General features: G+C 41.1%; 1 protein-coding gene across 3 annotated transcripts; it reads left to right on the forward strand.

Moving 5' to 3' along the window:
- The first annotated feature begins 3,891 nt into the window (after positions 1–3,891).
- tor4ab (torsin family 4, member Ab) lies at positions 3,892–12,536 on the forward strand. 3 transcript variants are annotated; one of them, XM_017725189.1, is made up of 4 exons: positions 3,892–3,961; positions 5,064–5,119; positions 10,518–10,883; positions 11,515–12,536. In XM_017725189.1, exons 1-4 carry the CDS (start codon positions 3,955–3,957, stop codon positions 12,328–12,330), a joined length of 1,245 nt encoding a protein of 414 aa, XP_017580678.1. In that variant the 5' UTR covers positions 3,892–3,954; the 3' UTR covers positions 12,331–12,536. The 3 variants fall into 3 exon arrangements, with proteins under 3 accessions (XP_017580678.1, XP_017580680.1, XP_017580679.1); XM_017725191.2 differs by lacking the exon at positions 3,892–3,961 and adding an exon at positions 4,119–4,143; XM_017725190.2 differs by lacking the exons at positions 3,892–3,961; positions 5,064–5,119 and adding an exon at positions 6,203–6,251.
- Positions 12,537–16,345: the final 3,809 nt, after the last annotated feature.

Genomic DNA, 16,345 nt, shown 5'->3' on the forward strand with positions numbered 1-16,345 from the left:
GGCTAATTAAAGCTCTGATTTGCATTGGAATCAAAAGTTCATTAAACCTCCAATTTAGGTTTGGACAAAAATTTCAGGCCAAATTATATCTCTAATTCAGGTTTGGATGAAAAATTCAGGTCCAATTAAAGATCTAATTCTTGTTTGGCTTAAAATGTCGGATTCAATTAAAGCTCGGATTCCAATGTGAGCCAAAATTTCAGGCCTGGTGAAAGTTCTGATTCAAGTTTGGAACAAAATTTCAGGTCTGATTAAATATCTAATTCAGGTATGGCACTGAAATGTTGAAATGGACTGAAATGGACATAAATTTTGGACCGAGCTAAAGCTGTAATTTGGCTTTGGATCCCAAATTTCAGGTCTGTTTTAAAGTCTCATTTGGGGTCAGGGCCAAAATTTCAGGCCTGATTCAAGTTCTGATTCAGATATGGACCAAAATTTCTAATTCAGGTTTGGCCTAGAAATTTTAGGCCCTGATGAAAGCTCTGATTTGGTTTTGGATGCAAAATATCATGCCTGATTAAAACTCTATTTTGCGTTCAGACCAAAATGTCAAGCCTGATTAAAAGCAGCAGTTCTTGTTTGGCCTAAAATTCAAAAGTCTAATTTGGGTTTGGCCCAAATTTCACACCGATTGAAAGTTTTAATTTGGGTTTAGCCCAAAATGTCATACACAATTAAAGATCTAATATGGGTTGCAACCAAAATTAAACCTGATCGTAACCCAATTAAAGCTGTGTTTAAACCAAAGGTTTAAACCAAAATTTCAGGACTGATTAAATGCATTAATTCTTGTTCAACCAAAAAATTTCATACTTGACTAAAGCTTTAATTTTCAGGCCGAATTCAAGGTCTAAGTCTAGTTTGGCTTTTAAAAAATGTAATGCCAGTTGAAAGCTCTGATTCAGGTTTGGGACAAAATTTCAGCTTTACCCTAAGGGTGAGTATGGGTGTGTGCATGAGTGTGAATTAGTGTGTGTGTGTGTGTGTGTGTGTGTGTGTGTGTGTTGATTCAGTCCAATGCAGCCTCGACCTCTCAGGTTAATGCCCTCTCATCCCACCTATATACTCACTACTAACAACAAACAGCAGCTCTGTTACTCACCTCCGCACCACTGGGAATCCTAAGAATGAGTCCTTACCTTTTCAAAACAAACTCAGGTTGCTATAGCGAGCAAGAAATTACATACACGTGAACCCAAAACACACATGTCCCCACAGACTGACTCACACACACTTCACATTAAGGGACAACTTTAAGGCCTAGAGAACCTTTTGCTGTCTCTTTCTCTCTCTTACTCGCCCACTCACTCTCTGTCATCCTGGGCATATTAGTGGCGGAGAACATTGAGGGCCTTCTGTGAAATAAAAGTAATATAATTAACAGAAATCATTTTTGAACAGCTCACTGGAAAATAGTCCAATCAGGATTGTTTTCTCTGTGTTATCTCAGTAGATACAGCCGAGCAAGTTCTCCTGTTGGTTAGGACTTCAGGAGCTGAACCAAAGGCCTTACATGCTGGATTAACTACCAACACAATTAGAAACTGACAGAAAAATCAAATCATTTGATTTACAATGAGTGGTGAGAAAAAATGTAACTCTAATCCTTCTGTAGGTTCTAGATACGTCACTAACTTTGAATACTAGCTGTAGCCTAAGCATGTTCTGGGTAGTTGTTAGGAATGTAAAACAGCGGCGGCAGCTCTACACCAGATCTCTTTACTGAAAGAGTCACTGTAAAATTGATACATACAAGCTCAAATCCCATAGAATCCCACTGAGGCAGTAGCAGGAAGTAGATTTATCATAGAGGTGTTGGTTTTTGGACATTCATGACCGGAACTGAAGGGCTAGCACTAATTCTTCATTGTTAGCTGCTGCATATTGTTGAGTGCTAGATCACTGATGACCAGTGGTGGACAAAGTACACAAATCCAATATTTGAGAAAAAGTAGAGACACACTTGTGAAATATCACTGGAGTAAAAGTAGTGTGTGTGTGTGTGTGTGTATGTGTGTGTGTGTGTGCGTGTGCATGTGCGTGTGTGTGTGTGTGTTGGTTCAGTCCAATGCAGTCTCAGCCTCTCAGGTTAATGCCCTCTCATCCCACCTATATACTCATTACTAACAACAAACAGCAGCTCTGTTACTCACCTCCGCACACAAGTAGAGGTTTTCTATTTACATTGTCCACTTAAGTTGAAAACCAAAAGCAGCTTCTAAATGTGTAGGTTTTGGGGATTTTGGAGACCCCTCTGGTGAAAATCTGGAACTGCACACACTGTGGATGAGAACGTTCTGTAGTTCCCTCAGAGGAAGAATCTGATAATGGAAAGATAATTTAAAAAGAACTCAGTCAAAACTTGGTGAAGGAGCATCTTCTGAGGATGTGAGTGAGATATCTATTATAACCATCATATCTTTATCAGTATACTTTAGATGTTGAGACCATATGAGACCTAAATTTGAGATGGACCTTCTGTTTGAGTCATATGTAAATGTAAAGATGTACAATGTGGTGTGAAAAACTCGCTTTTCTCAGTATTTACAACAAACATCTTACACAGTGCAGCTTTAAAGGGCCTGTGGAAAATTTAATTTGATGCATTACATTTTGAAAAATATCTGTGCTTAAAACATTTTTAAATCTTAGATTAGGGAAAAGACCTTTAATATGGAGAAAAAATGAGAGGCTGTGGAAGACTCGATAGTAGAGCGCCCCCTGTCAGCTACTTCGGTCTGAATATGTATTCAATTAAGGCAAAAGTTTGGGCGCCCCTTCTGCACAATTTAATACACAATTACAGAAGCACAGAAAAAACCCTCAAAAGGTCGTTTTATCCTGTGAGAGTGTCTAGCCGAGCGGTCAGGACACCAGGCCTCTGTTGGGTAAGTTGTCTGGTTCTAACAGTGGGAGGCTTTGGCAGCAGAACTGAAGAACGTACAACGTGTAAAAGAGCTTTCAGGCCTACTCTCTGTTTATTATCCTGCAGTAATTACAGTGAAAAACATTCCTGCTGACATTAAAAGAGCTGGTTCCCAGGACCACCTGCTCTGCATGCCTTTGGTGATTCCCAGGTTTAGTCCTTTGGGGGAACCAGGAGACCATCCACATTTCTGTGGCTCCCAACACACTGGAACTGTGGCCGTTGCTTCACCCACAGATGTGTCCTTTCACAGCTAATGTTGTGATGTTGATCCCATTCAGTTTGTATCAGTGAGTTAGCCACATTAGCACTGTGCAAAAATGGCCATGCTAACTGTTTCCTATGTCTGTTCACTCTTAGCCACGTTAGCATGTCTTAGCATGGGTGAGTTCGTCTAACTAGCTATAACTACTGGCATAGACGTTCCTGAAGATTCAACAGACCACACTGACAGACGACAAGAGCTATGAATACTAATTAATGCCTTAGCTTTATGCAAATGAGCTCATGCAAACTTGTTCCTACTTCCATTCGCTGTTAGCCACATTAGCCACATTAGCAGTTTCTTGGTGAAGTAACCCATGTTCCATTTTCTGCCCTGTGGGTGGGGCTAAAGCGAACTGACCAATGGCCACCAACGCTTTGTGGCATCGCTATGGACGCAAAACACTAACTTGAAATTGGAACAGTGCTAATGCTAATGAATCTTAACAAAAGTAATTAGTTACCGGCAAACACACCCATCCCCCACAGCGCTGACCGCCCGACGGGACTCTGCTCTGCGGGACGGCTGTCACCGGTCTGGAATTTGGACTTGGAGTTTTCAAATGGTTCATTATTTTGTTCTGAAATGTGTTCCTCCAGAATAAAACCCCTCTAATGAAGACATTAGTGAAGTAGACCGCGATAAACAGAGGAAAACACAGGCCCGTGTGTCCACCCACAAGCGTACGTTATGTAAACACGCCCGTGTAAAGGGCTCACTAGGGCATCATGGACCAGAGGAGAATTCCAAGAAGGGCACCATGGGTGGTAAGTTCATGATGGAGGGCTTAAAGCGACAGTTGTCCCAAATGTAGTCTGTTCCCTTCTTTAGTTTTAACACTGGAGCTACGGGGCTAGTGTGGCTAACAAGTGATGCACCCCACAAACCAGGATGGTGCTAACTGCAGGTCCAGGCGGACACTATCCAGGCTACAGACTCGTCATTTTATGTAAAGATTGAATTGCTATAGATTTTCCATTTTCTTCCAAGCCTTGCAAATTTGGTAATGACTTGCAATTTTCTCTGAAGACTGGCCATTTTTATATATTGCAAAGTTGCTATAGACTTACCATTAGACAGATTACATAATTGCTATAGATTTGCCATTTTCTTTATAGACATCTATTGTTGCTATACATGCCATTTTTAGAAATTGCAAAAAGGCTATAGACCTGCTGTTTTCTACACCATTACATAGTTGCTACAGACTTGCCATTTTGTTTATAGACTTGTAAAGCTGCTATTGATTTGCCAATTTTATAGATTGTAAAGTTGACACACACCTATCATTTTCTCTACACCCCTGTATAATTGCTAGATTGCCATTTTTATAGATTTGCAAAGCTGCAATTCACTTGTTTTTTAATAGATTGCAAAGTTGCCATAGACCTGCTATTTTCTCTACACACTTGTGCAGTTGCTATAGACTTGCCTTTTTTATAGACTTGCCATTTTCTTTATAGAGTTACAAAGTTGAGATAGACCTGCAATTTTCTCCACACACTTGCATAATTGCTATAGACTTGCCATTTTCTCTAATGGCTACAGATTAGACCTGCAAAGTCGCTAACAATGTTTATAATACAAGGAGTGAATATGGTCCAGCAAATAAGGCTTAAAGATTAGCTAATAAACAAGCAAATGAAAGTGAGAGAGTGAGAGAGAGAGATAAGAGAGGGAGGGGTGGAGCTCATGTAGACAAAGAGACAGAGATTAAAATGAGACAGATGGAGAGAGAGAGAGTGGACAGGTTGAGTGAGAGGACAGAAAACGCGTGAGCGTGTGAATGTGCTTTTGAATGAAAGTGTCAGGGTCGCCCAGTTCTGTCTCCATCGTCATCATCATCATCATCCTCTGTCTGAACGGCAGGAATAGGAGGAGGAGAAAAGGAAGGAGGGAGCCGGCACTTTTCTGAGCTTTTGAAGGTAGGAGATCACTGACGTCCATCTCTCCCCTCTCTATTTCCCTCCGTCTCTCCATCTCTCTATCTTTCCTCAGAGCTGTTGACAGTGGTGGTGATAGGAACCAGTCGTCCACCTTTAAAAGCTCCCTCACAGAAAGTCATTACAGTAGTGGTTATGAATTCACTGCCTGATGACTGAGATGTTTTATGATCGCTTTGAGAAGATTTTGGCCTTAAACTCCATTCATGGAGGAAGGATACATAACATGCAGGGTGTTGTGAGGCAAAACAGTTCCCAAAGATTTTCCACTATTTTCCATCATCAGCATTCCAAGTCGGAAGACTCGTGTAGGTTCACTGGAGGTTCTGGACAGTAAACACATTGTCTATATGTGTGTTGTAGTCATGGCGACCCCGGTTCCTATCACCACCACTGGAAAGACGTCTGAACCACTTCACACCAAGCCGCTCTGAATCTCTCTGTTTATGGTATATTTGCAGTGGTGCTATAGAAAAACTACTTTCAGCTCCCTAAAGAACCTCTCAGTGAAAGGTTCTTCAAAGACCCTTGGTATGATTGTGAAGAACCTTCTCAAAGTTTATAGAAGAGTCCCATAATGTAAAGGTTGTACACCAATCATCACTTTTTCCAAGCATGATTCATCCAAACCACAAAGTCCCTTCATTTATAAGAGTGTGGAAAGACTGGATTTCCGTGATTTTGGCCCCAATTCTGATCCATAGTTTCCATCAACACACTGTTTATAAACACCCAGGCCGTTTGGGCAACCGTCTGGTTTTCAGCCCCAAAATAAAAGGGTTGTTTTTTTTTTTGTTGTTGTTTCTGCTGGAGTATCTACTCGTCCTTCGCTCTCTGTCTCTTTTCCTGTGCAGCTGAGACATTTGCATGAGTTTTGCATATTAAGATCATCAAACCCAGTGTGAATATACACAGCGTCCACTCTGTTCGTCGGCGAGAGAGAGAGAGTAATAGTCTGACTGGACTTCCTGTTTAGTGGGTCTTCAGAAGTGGACAAGGAAGGACAGATAGCTATGCAAACATTGAGTAAACAAAAACCACACCATCCTCGCTTTTCCTGGAGGCGAAGGTGAAGCCAGGAAAAGTGCTCCTGATGGAGCTTCTCCGCCAGCAGGTTTACATCCACAACTACTTTCACTCAAAATATGAATGGCAGGCAAAAATAATTAGTGTTGTGGAGCCTATAAAGTTTCTGTAGACTTACTGTGTTCTTTATAGACTTGCCTTACCATCACTGTTTTATTTATAGACAGTTGCTAAGACTTACCATTTTCTTCATAATATGCTAAAAGTTTTATAGACTTTCTGTTTACAGATTTGTAGAGTTGCTGTACACTCAAAGCTCTCCTTATAGACCTGAAGTGTTACTATAGACATGATGTTTTATTTATGGACTTTGTTATAGACTTGAGAAGTTCTTACAGACTTGGTATTTCATTGAAAGACTGCATCGCTATAGATTTGCCATTTTTTATAATCTTGCACAGTTGCTGTAGACTTACCATTTATAAACACAATGGAAGTCTATAGTGAGACTATAAGTATAGTAAGACTGTAAATAAAATGGTAAGTCAATGGCAATGCAATGTATTGCAAATGAAAAACACTGCGTTGCTATGGACTTGTCAATTTAGTTATAGACTTCTAAAGTGGCTATAGGCCTGCTGGTTTCTTTATAGACTTGTAGGGTTTCTATAGACTTGCACTTTTATTTGTAGATAGAGTTGCCTCAGAATTGCCTTTTTATTAGTTGTTAGAGTTTCTGTAGATTTTCTTTTTAGACTTGTGAAGTTGCTACAGACTTGGCATTTTCTTTACAGATCACAAAATTATTCGAGACTAGCCATTTTGTTTATAGACTTTCAAACTTGCCATAGACTTGCTATTTTATTTATAGACTTTGGAGTTGCTATAGATTTGATACTTCAAAAGTTGCTCTAGTTGTTTCATTTTCTTTATAGAAATTCAAAGTTGCTACAGACTTGCCATTTTTAGCCTTTTTAGACTTTCAGTCTCTCTAGGACCAGATTGTGATATCCCTGCATTACGCAATGGCCATCACTCACTATCCACTTAAGCACAAACAGCTGCCCTGTACTTCCACTCACTGGCCACTTTATTAAAACCTCCCTTATAGATCCACTATGTGTAGTGGTGCTTGAGCGCTTTTTCTGTATTTCTGCATAAATTTGACCTAAAACGTCATTAGATTTTCACACAAGTCCTAGTACTAGATAAAGAAAACCAAATTAAACAAACGAGACAAAAATATTAGACTTGGTCATTTATTTACTGAGAAAAATGATCCAGTATTTCAGATCTGTGAGTATGTGAACCTTTGCTTTCAGTATCTGGTGTGACCCCCTTGTGCAGCAATAACTGCAACTAAATATTTCCAGTAACTGTCGATTAGTCCTGCACACTGGCTTGGTGGAGTTTTAGCCCTCCATACAAAACAACTTCAGCTCTGTTGTGTTGGTGGGTCTCCTCCCATGAGCTGCTGCTCCAGGTCCTTCCACAGCATGTCTATAGGATTAAGGTCAGGACTTTGACTTGGCCATTTCCAAAAGATTAGCTTTATTTTTCTTGTTCTTTGGTAGAACGACTTGTGTGCCTAGGGTTGTTGTCTTGCTGCATGACCCACCTTCTCTTGGGTTTCAGCTCACCGACAGATGTCCTGACATTTTCCTTCAGAATTTGCTGGTATAATTCAGAGTTCATTGTTCCACAATTCTGGCCCTAATGCACCAAAACAAGCCCAAACCACGATGCTACCACCACCATGTTTCACAGATGGAGAAGGTTCTAATGCAGGAATGCAGTGTTTTCCTTTCTCCAAACATAACGCTTCTCATTTAAGCCAATCTATTTTGGTCTCATCTGTCCACAAAACATTGTTCAAGTAGTCTTCTGGTTTGTCCATGAGGTCTTTATCTAACTGCAGATGGGCAGCAATGATCTTTTTTCTCCTTGCAACCCCGCCATGCACACCACTGTTGTCCAGTGTTCTCCTGATGGTGGGCTCATGAACATTAACATTAGCCAATGTGAGAGAGGCCTTCAGTTGCTTAGAAGTTACCCTGAGTTCCTTTGTGACCTCGCAGACTATTACACGCCTTCCTGTAAAGAAATATTGGACCATTTTCCTCAATAAATAAATGAGTGTAATATTAGACTAATAAGCCTAATATTTTGTCTCATTTGATAAATTACGTTCTCTGTATCTACCTTTAGGACTTGGAATAAAAATTAGTGTATAGTTTATCAGGACCCCTCTGTCCTATTCATCATGGGTACATTTCTGACCACAAGGCCGCTGTTGACCAGAAATGTTTTGGGTAGTTGTCCATTTTGACAGCAGTGTCACTGACCGAGTGAACTGCCAACCAAATAATATCCATATAAGAGTGGCTCTGTGGTCAGAAGCTGACCAGATCTGAAAAATAACCATGTCAGCATGTTGAAACACTAAAGGTAATGATCAAACTGATTCGGTTCCCACTAAACACCCACCTGGCTTGGTAAAAATACAGACGACCTTAAAAAACGTCTGAACCTGAAACGATTGTAATCTGTACATTCAAAACATTGTAGACTAGCTTTAAAATAGCTTGATCCCAAAGCGCTGTAGATACTGCAGCTGACAGAAACAAAGCTATCTGAGGGTTGAATGGGCCTACGCTATGTGGGCTGAGATTGGGGACGATGAGGGAGCGTTTCATTTTACAGCAAGCAGCACATAACTAGCTTTGGGTTTATATATATATATAACTCTTCTGATAACAGTTTAAGGACGAGCTGAATACCTGTACTGCCTGGTGTTGCCTTAAGGCAACAATGACTTTTTATGCTATTTTGCCTGACTACAATGTGACAGAGCCCTTTTTTCTTTTTCTTTGGGAAATTGAAGACTATATATTCATATATATATATATATATATATATATATATATATATATATATATATATATATATATATAGGTATATTTCTATTTGATTACTAAATTTTACAAAACTGTTTGCAGTTTGCACTTCTATTTTCACACATGGTGATTACTGGCTCCTCAAGCTCTTTCAAAGAGTATACTTCTTACATTATACTACTTCAAGGTAAAACAACTTCAAGAAAAAGATCGAAACACAATCTATGGGTTTCTTTGGTTTATTTTTCACAAATAAAATCAGTTTTCTTGCTATAGGTTTTATATAAAGTACTAAAATATAATTGTTGCCCAAAGGCAACGATATGTGTTAATGGATCTGCAGACTGTAAGGCCTACACTGGGAGTAAATTCTTACACTGCGAGGACACTTGCATAGTTTTACATTCTAAGCTGATGCAAAAATGCTACCCCACAAAAAAAGTACTTTTAATATGTATATTTCATAAGAAAAATCACAAAAACAAAAAGAGTGCTAGAAAAAGACCCAGTGAGTTCATTTTCATATTTCATATTTCATATCAGGCTGCTGTAGTTCTGGTTAAGTAAGTACATTAGGAGAACTGTAATTTGCAGTGATGTTTCAAAACACAGGTCATTTTGGGTTCAGCTGTACAAAAATGCAAATTGCATATCAGTAACCACCTGACTTGCCTGAGGACTGAGCCTAACACACAGATATGAATACCACACACACAAATAACACAAGTAAAACCTCTCGCACACGATTCTGCTGCCAAAATCAATAATAGTCTCTAATTAATCTTGTGTTTGCCAAAGTTTAAGGGTTGAGATTTGACCTCAGTCACGCTAACCTTCCCCGTGTGCTTCAGTTAGCAGCATTAGAAATGAGAAATCATACAGTGAATAAGAGTGAGAGCATCAGATGGTCACTGTCATCCGGAAAACCTTGTACCTTTTTTGGATGTTTGCTTTAATAATTTATATCATGTGGAAAGAGCCTGTATACACTTTTTATATATATAGAGATTTGTCATAGCAGCATACAGAGAGCAGGATCTTGAAGGTGGGAGGATCATTTGAGAAATAAACAAAAAACTGCAAACCAAACCAGGTGGAAAGCAGAAAACCCTGCAACTGTAAATCGAGTTTAAGTTTCGTTTAGACTTTAATTCAAACACAAATGACAGCTTCTCTTTTAATCCATAAGATGGTTTGTGGAAGTGATCACTAATCTTGTAACTCACTCACTCACTCATGTTTAGCAACCTTGAGATTGTCCATAAGAGGTTGTCAATAGCTCTCAAGATCTTACCCATATTTCCTTAAACGTTTGTATGTATTTGCGTTGAGTGTGCCATAAGGAACTACCAAAATAGTTGATGAATCAATGTTAGTTGCAGGATTTAATCCTAGAATCTGAGGCTAACTAGAATCTGAGGCTAACGTCCATGAACTTTCTCCTTTGTGATGGACAGATGGACAGAACGGACGATGAGATGGAACCTTGTGTGAAAGCAAACAGAGTTGGGCGAGAGAGTGGATTGGAGAATGTGTCCAGTGGCAGTTCCTCCGCCCTCCCTCTGCAGCTGAAGGCTATGGTCCGAATCCGGAGTAAGTATCTGCGCCGAATGCGTCCTGAACACGGCGCGAGTCCCTCCAGCCCAGAACCCACCACTGCCACCCGGCCAGAGCGTTCCGCAAGCCCCCACCGCCGCAAGGGCCGCAGGAGAATGTCTCGGGTGATGTTCCCCAGTGACAGGAAGAAGTACCTGCCAAAAAACAGAGACCGGAGTCGGGTCAAGCTCTTCCTCTTTCTCTTCTTCATTGTCGTCTTCCTGCAGGTCAGTGAACGTCCCCTCTTTTGTCCACTTTGTTTATTTGAGCTCAGTTCACGCTGGTGTTATTGTGAAACTCTCCGGCGTTTGTAGCATATCCTTTATTCTTCCAGCATTAGCATGTGTATCCATGTTGTCAGAACAAAACCTCGTATCGCCGTTTTTCACTTTTTGACATAATTTGAAAATACCTGTTGTTCTTTACATTGTATGTAAATTTCAAGATGAACGGACCAAAAGAAATCACCCAAAATGACTTGGAAAAATGTCTGGTTCCATTGACTTACATTGAAACTAAAGTAGGTTTTTTCCTTATCCTGTAAAGTTTCTATTTTGGAGATACGAGGTTTTGTTCTGACAGCAGCGATATGGTACTGTTAACTGAGCAATTTTTACACTTGTGACAATTACAATTATGTAACATTTCTAAACAGAGTTAATTCCTCAGTCCACACAGTCCATATATGGAAACTAAGTGGGAAAAACTTGAACGCTAATGATTATACACAAAATGTTCACAAAATGTCTAGATGATGATAAAAATTAGAATAACATGGATAAAATCATAAGTCACAGAAATAAAGAATTGGGTAAAATTAGCAAGTCACAAATTCCCCCTTTCTATCTTTGTTTCCAGGTTTACAACGCCATTGAGAATCTGGACGACCATGTGGAGAAGTATGACTTGGACGGTTTGGAGAGAGCACTGTACAGGGAGGTGTTTGGCCAGCAGGAGACGCTGGAGACGTTAATGTACCACCTGAATGACTACCTGTCCACCTATGCCCACCAGCGCCCCCTTGTGCTGTCCATGCATGGTGCATCAGGAGTGGGCAAAAGTCACCTGGGACGCCTGCTGGCACGACATTTTCGTTCTGTGGTGGGCAACGACCTCGTGGTGCAGTATTTCACCCTGCACCACTGCCCCCTACAGGAGAGTCCAGAAAACTGCACCTCGAAGCTCATCCGCCGCGTTACCAAAGTAGTGACCCAGGCCGAGGAGGAGGAGCGAATCCCACTCTTTGTCCTGGACGAGGTGGAGCTGATGAGACCGCCTTTGCTGGACATGCTGCGGACGCTAATGCAGCCTAAGCAGACCAATGAGTTTCTGAACGTCGTCTATGTCCTCCTCAGCTCCCTGGGAGAAGAAGAGATCACGGCTTACTATTTGCAGAATGCCTCGGCCTCCGGGGCAGAACAGCTGCTCAGGCAAACCCTGGGGAAGCTCCACCCACTATGGGAGGAGCCAGGGGTGGAGATCATCCCGCTAACCCTGCTGGAGCGGAGTCATGTGGTACAGTGCTTCCTGGAGGAAATGACGGACGAAGGATTTTACCCTGACCCCGCCAACGTGGAGAGACTGGCGGGGGAACTGGCCTATCACAGGGCAGGAGGGAAAGAGTACGCAAAGACGGGCTGCAAACAGGTGGTGGCCAAAGTTAACCTACTGTGAAAGAGAGAGAGGGAGGCAAAGGGACGAGGGAGAATGTAAGCGGGTATGTGCAGTACTAGTGAATGTATAAACACCAAAAGCGAGAGAGAGAGAGAGAGAGAGAGAGAGAGAGAGAGAGACCATCATGTCTCTGATTTTTTTACCTCAGTAGGACATGTTTTTGAGTTTGAGTTAAGCCTCACATTAAAGGGTCTATATAATGTAAATTGACGTTTCTTAGTTTATTTTTTAAACCAAACAGTTCAATGTGGTACGTAAAGTTTCAAAACATGTTGTGATGTCACAACCATGAATATATTTCCTTATGTACATCCATTCAGCCTACATCAGTTAAGCCCCACCCATTCAGCCTACAGCAGTTTAGCCCCACCCATTCAGCCTACATCAGTTTAGCCCCACCCATTCAGCCTACAGCAGTTTAGCTCCACCCATTCAACCTACAGCAGTTAATTAGTGCATCAGTGCAAAAGTCAGATCCTACTTTTTATTACCCAGAAGCCTCAACAGCAAAATCTACTCTCAGCTGTTCAGTGTTCAGAACTGCGGTTTCTTGCTCATCAATCAGCCAGGAGACTTTTGGTGTCTGATGTTTGCTTCTTTAGGTCCAGCACTGGAGCTAAGAGGCTAATGTAGCTAACAAGTCATGAAAGCTTTTACAAATATTCTCACTTCCAGCTCCTCAGAGAACCTGTGGACACGCCTCCAAAGCTCAGTCTGAGAAGCTGGTTGATGATTTTCTGAACTAATCAAACCCATTCAGTGGTGCTGAGGCCTGGACTCTGGGGTGGTCAGTCCATCGTCCAGCTTCTTTGTTTGGTGTGTCCGTCTCTTTTTCTCAGTGAGGTTCTTCTTGATCAGCTACACGTCCTTTCAGACCCACAGCGCTGAGTGGTCTTCTTACAGTGGAAGGATGGACAGAAACACCTGTGGATGTTTTCAGATCTGAAGCAGCTTGATCTTCTCCTCTCTCTCAGAGATCAAAGCTTTCAGTGCTGTTTATCTGATGGAGGCAGTTTTGGGGTCGACCAGCTCTTCCAGGTGGTTGTTAGAAGCCCTGTTTTCTCTGTAGCTTTAATCAGTTTTTAACTCCAGTTTTGGAAGCTCAGTTTTTCTCTTATTTTTCTTTCCCCTTGGGAATTCTCTCTTATCTGATCTCCTCAAAGAACTTGTACTTAATGGCTGTTCTGAGTGGAAGTTAAATGAACAAAGGACCTCCATCAAAAGATGTACAGTACTGTGATCCTAAAGGAAAATGGGGAAATGGTCATTTTAAGTGTATAAAACTAGCTCTCTTTTGATTGATAGCATGCTCTCCAGTTCACCTCCGTGAATAAGTGTGCGTTAAATGAATCCTAGTTACTGCTGTGGATAAGAGGCTTCAAAACCCAAACCTGCTCCACCCGAGCCAGAGGCCTCTACAGTCTCCAAATATAATCGCCCCCGGCCCTGAGAGACCCAGCCAAACAGCAAGACTGTGTCACGCGAATAACACTCACTCGCTCACTCACTCACTTTCACATGCACACATACATTAATTAACACAACTGCACTCTGTGAACCCAGAGCCAAACACTGGCTTTTTCAGTTTTGCCTTAATTAGACGCGACCAGTGCATTTGGAGTCTGTGACACAGACAAAGCTGGTGGAAATGTGCTTTTGTTCCCATAGATGGAGAAAAGAGTGTTGCTGCTGTGTCCAGTCAGCTCAGCAATTCATAACATATGGCGCTTGTTGTATTTCATCAAAATGTGCATCAGCAGTTAACATTTTCTGTAACATGCTCCCACCAGTTGCCCACACAAGACCGCTTTTTTCAAAGAGAACTTCAGCTTAGACCCGGACATGATTATGTCAGTGTTATGTAGCAAGTACAGTGTTAGCTTAACAACAAACACCTGCTTATATGGCTCTTACACTGTATAACAGGGGAACCTAACAAGCCATGTTCTTTGGTTTCCATAGCAATGTTGTCTGTGAAATTGGACAGCAATTGGACCAAAATTTCTCCAGATTTACTCTAAAAGAGTGTTTTACTCCAGTGAGAGCCAGGCTAAAGTACAGCCTCCACACAGGGGGTTAGTTTAACAGAGAGAGTTAGTCAGGCTAAAGTACAGCCTCCACACAGGGGGGTTAGTTTAACAGAGAGAGCCAGTCAGGCTAAAGTACAGCCTCCACACAGGGGGGTTAGTTTAACAGAGAGAGACAGTCAGGCTAAAGTACAGCCTCCACACAGGGGGGTTAGTTTAACAGAGAGAGCCAGTCAGGCTAAAGTACAGCCTCCTCACAGGGGGGTTAGTTTAACAGAGAGAGTCAGTCAGGCTAAAGTACAGCCTCCACACAGGGGGGTTAGTTGTTAGTAGTAATGGTTCCTATTGGTCTTTTTTAGCAGGGATCTTGTCAGAACTGTTCATTTTTTCAGGTTCTCAAAACAAAGTTTATGTTTCCATATGTAGCAGAAATGTGGAGGTTGCTTGCATAAGTATATTATTGATTTTACTTGAATACTTTTAAACTTATCTAGTAAAGAATAAAATGTGCTAGGTTGAATCACGCTTGTGCCTGTTATCTATAAAAATGAACCAAAGCATGCTGCCTAGCTGCAAACAGCAACAGCAGCCACCTCGAAGCTTGAATTTTATCTGTGCTTTAGCTATCTGGTTACTACTTGTTAGCTACATTCGCCTCAGACCTCCAGCACTAAAACTAACATTTCCTGCAAATTTGATTTTTAAATCAAACTTTTCCATTAATCAGCACTATGCACAAGCATCTAAGATACCATAGCTTGACACCTACTAACCTTCAGATGAACTAGCATCACAGTGCTAGCAGTTCTGTCAGTTCTTGTGTGTTTTTATGGCTGCAGGCTGCAGTGGGTTCAGCTGTAGGTTTAGGCTGATTCAAGTTGCTGGGGCAGAAAACTAAAAAGAGTTTTTACTCTTGGCCCAAAAATCTTATCACCATATTTTCTTTTGAGATCATTACAGATAATTGCTGGTAATTATGGTGAGCTGCAATGCTCAATTTAATCTGAATAACATTCTTCTGGTGTAATATTGTACCTTTACTAGACGCAGCATTCAACACTCAGCGTGTCACACCTTAAAAATGCTTTAACCAGTCAAGTAAAACATAAATATGAACATAAATATGAGAATAAAGTCGCTGTAGAGGTATGTTTACTCTCTAAAACACACAGAATAATCAACGCTAGCTAATACTGCTAACCGCTCCACTGGCTTCCGTGATTAGGAAAGACCAGCAGGAATTTTATGTTGGTCTAAACTGGTCTATGCTGCTTGTTGCTGGTTGAGCTGATCACCCAAAAGGGTCATGCTGGTTGACCAGCATACCAGCATCCAAAACACAACATTTGCAGGTTTTGCTGTGCTGTCGTGAGTGAATGGCTAGACTAGAGTAAACAACACACAGTGCCACCTAGTGTACTGAAGTAGCAACTGGTCATTTTTTGAAGTCTTTGCTGCTAATACTGGATTCATGAACAGCATCATCATCATAAACTATAGCCTGTGTGCTATATTTACACTAATTTTAGTGAGCTAGTATGCGGTTTGGGACAGGGCGCTAGTGACAGTGCGGGAAACCCCAGCTGTTTACATTTCAGCTTTCATTTTTTATCATTACAGCAACAAATCAAATAAAATCAAGTCAGTACCCTCAAATACACTGGCTAATATTTAAAAATTGTTTTAAAAAAACATGCTTTACTGCTTTTCCTAGATCAGTTATGTAACTAAAATCGCCTACCAAAATGATGATACTATGATTTTTCTATTTCTATGAATGACGACTTCATACAGTGTCAGCAACCACATAAGCAAGTTCAGGACACGGTGTGATGTTTGGGGGACTGTGCTAATCAATGTATAATTGATATAAGCTTACATTACTTGTTAGCTACATTAGCCCCGTACCTTCAGTGTAAAACACTTGTGAAGACCCAAGAGGCTAAACGTGTCTTGGCTGATTAATTACAGTGGGGTCCCAAAGTCTG

This window comes from Pygocentrus nattereri, chromosome 20, assembly GCF_015220715.1.
Source record: "Pygocentrus nattereri isolate fPygNat1 chromosome 20, fPygNat1.pri, whole genome shotgun sequence".
Classification (NCBI taxonomy): domain Eukaryota; kingdom Metazoa; phylum Chordata; class Actinopteri; order Characiformes; family Serrasalmidae; genus Pygocentrus; species Pygocentrus nattereri.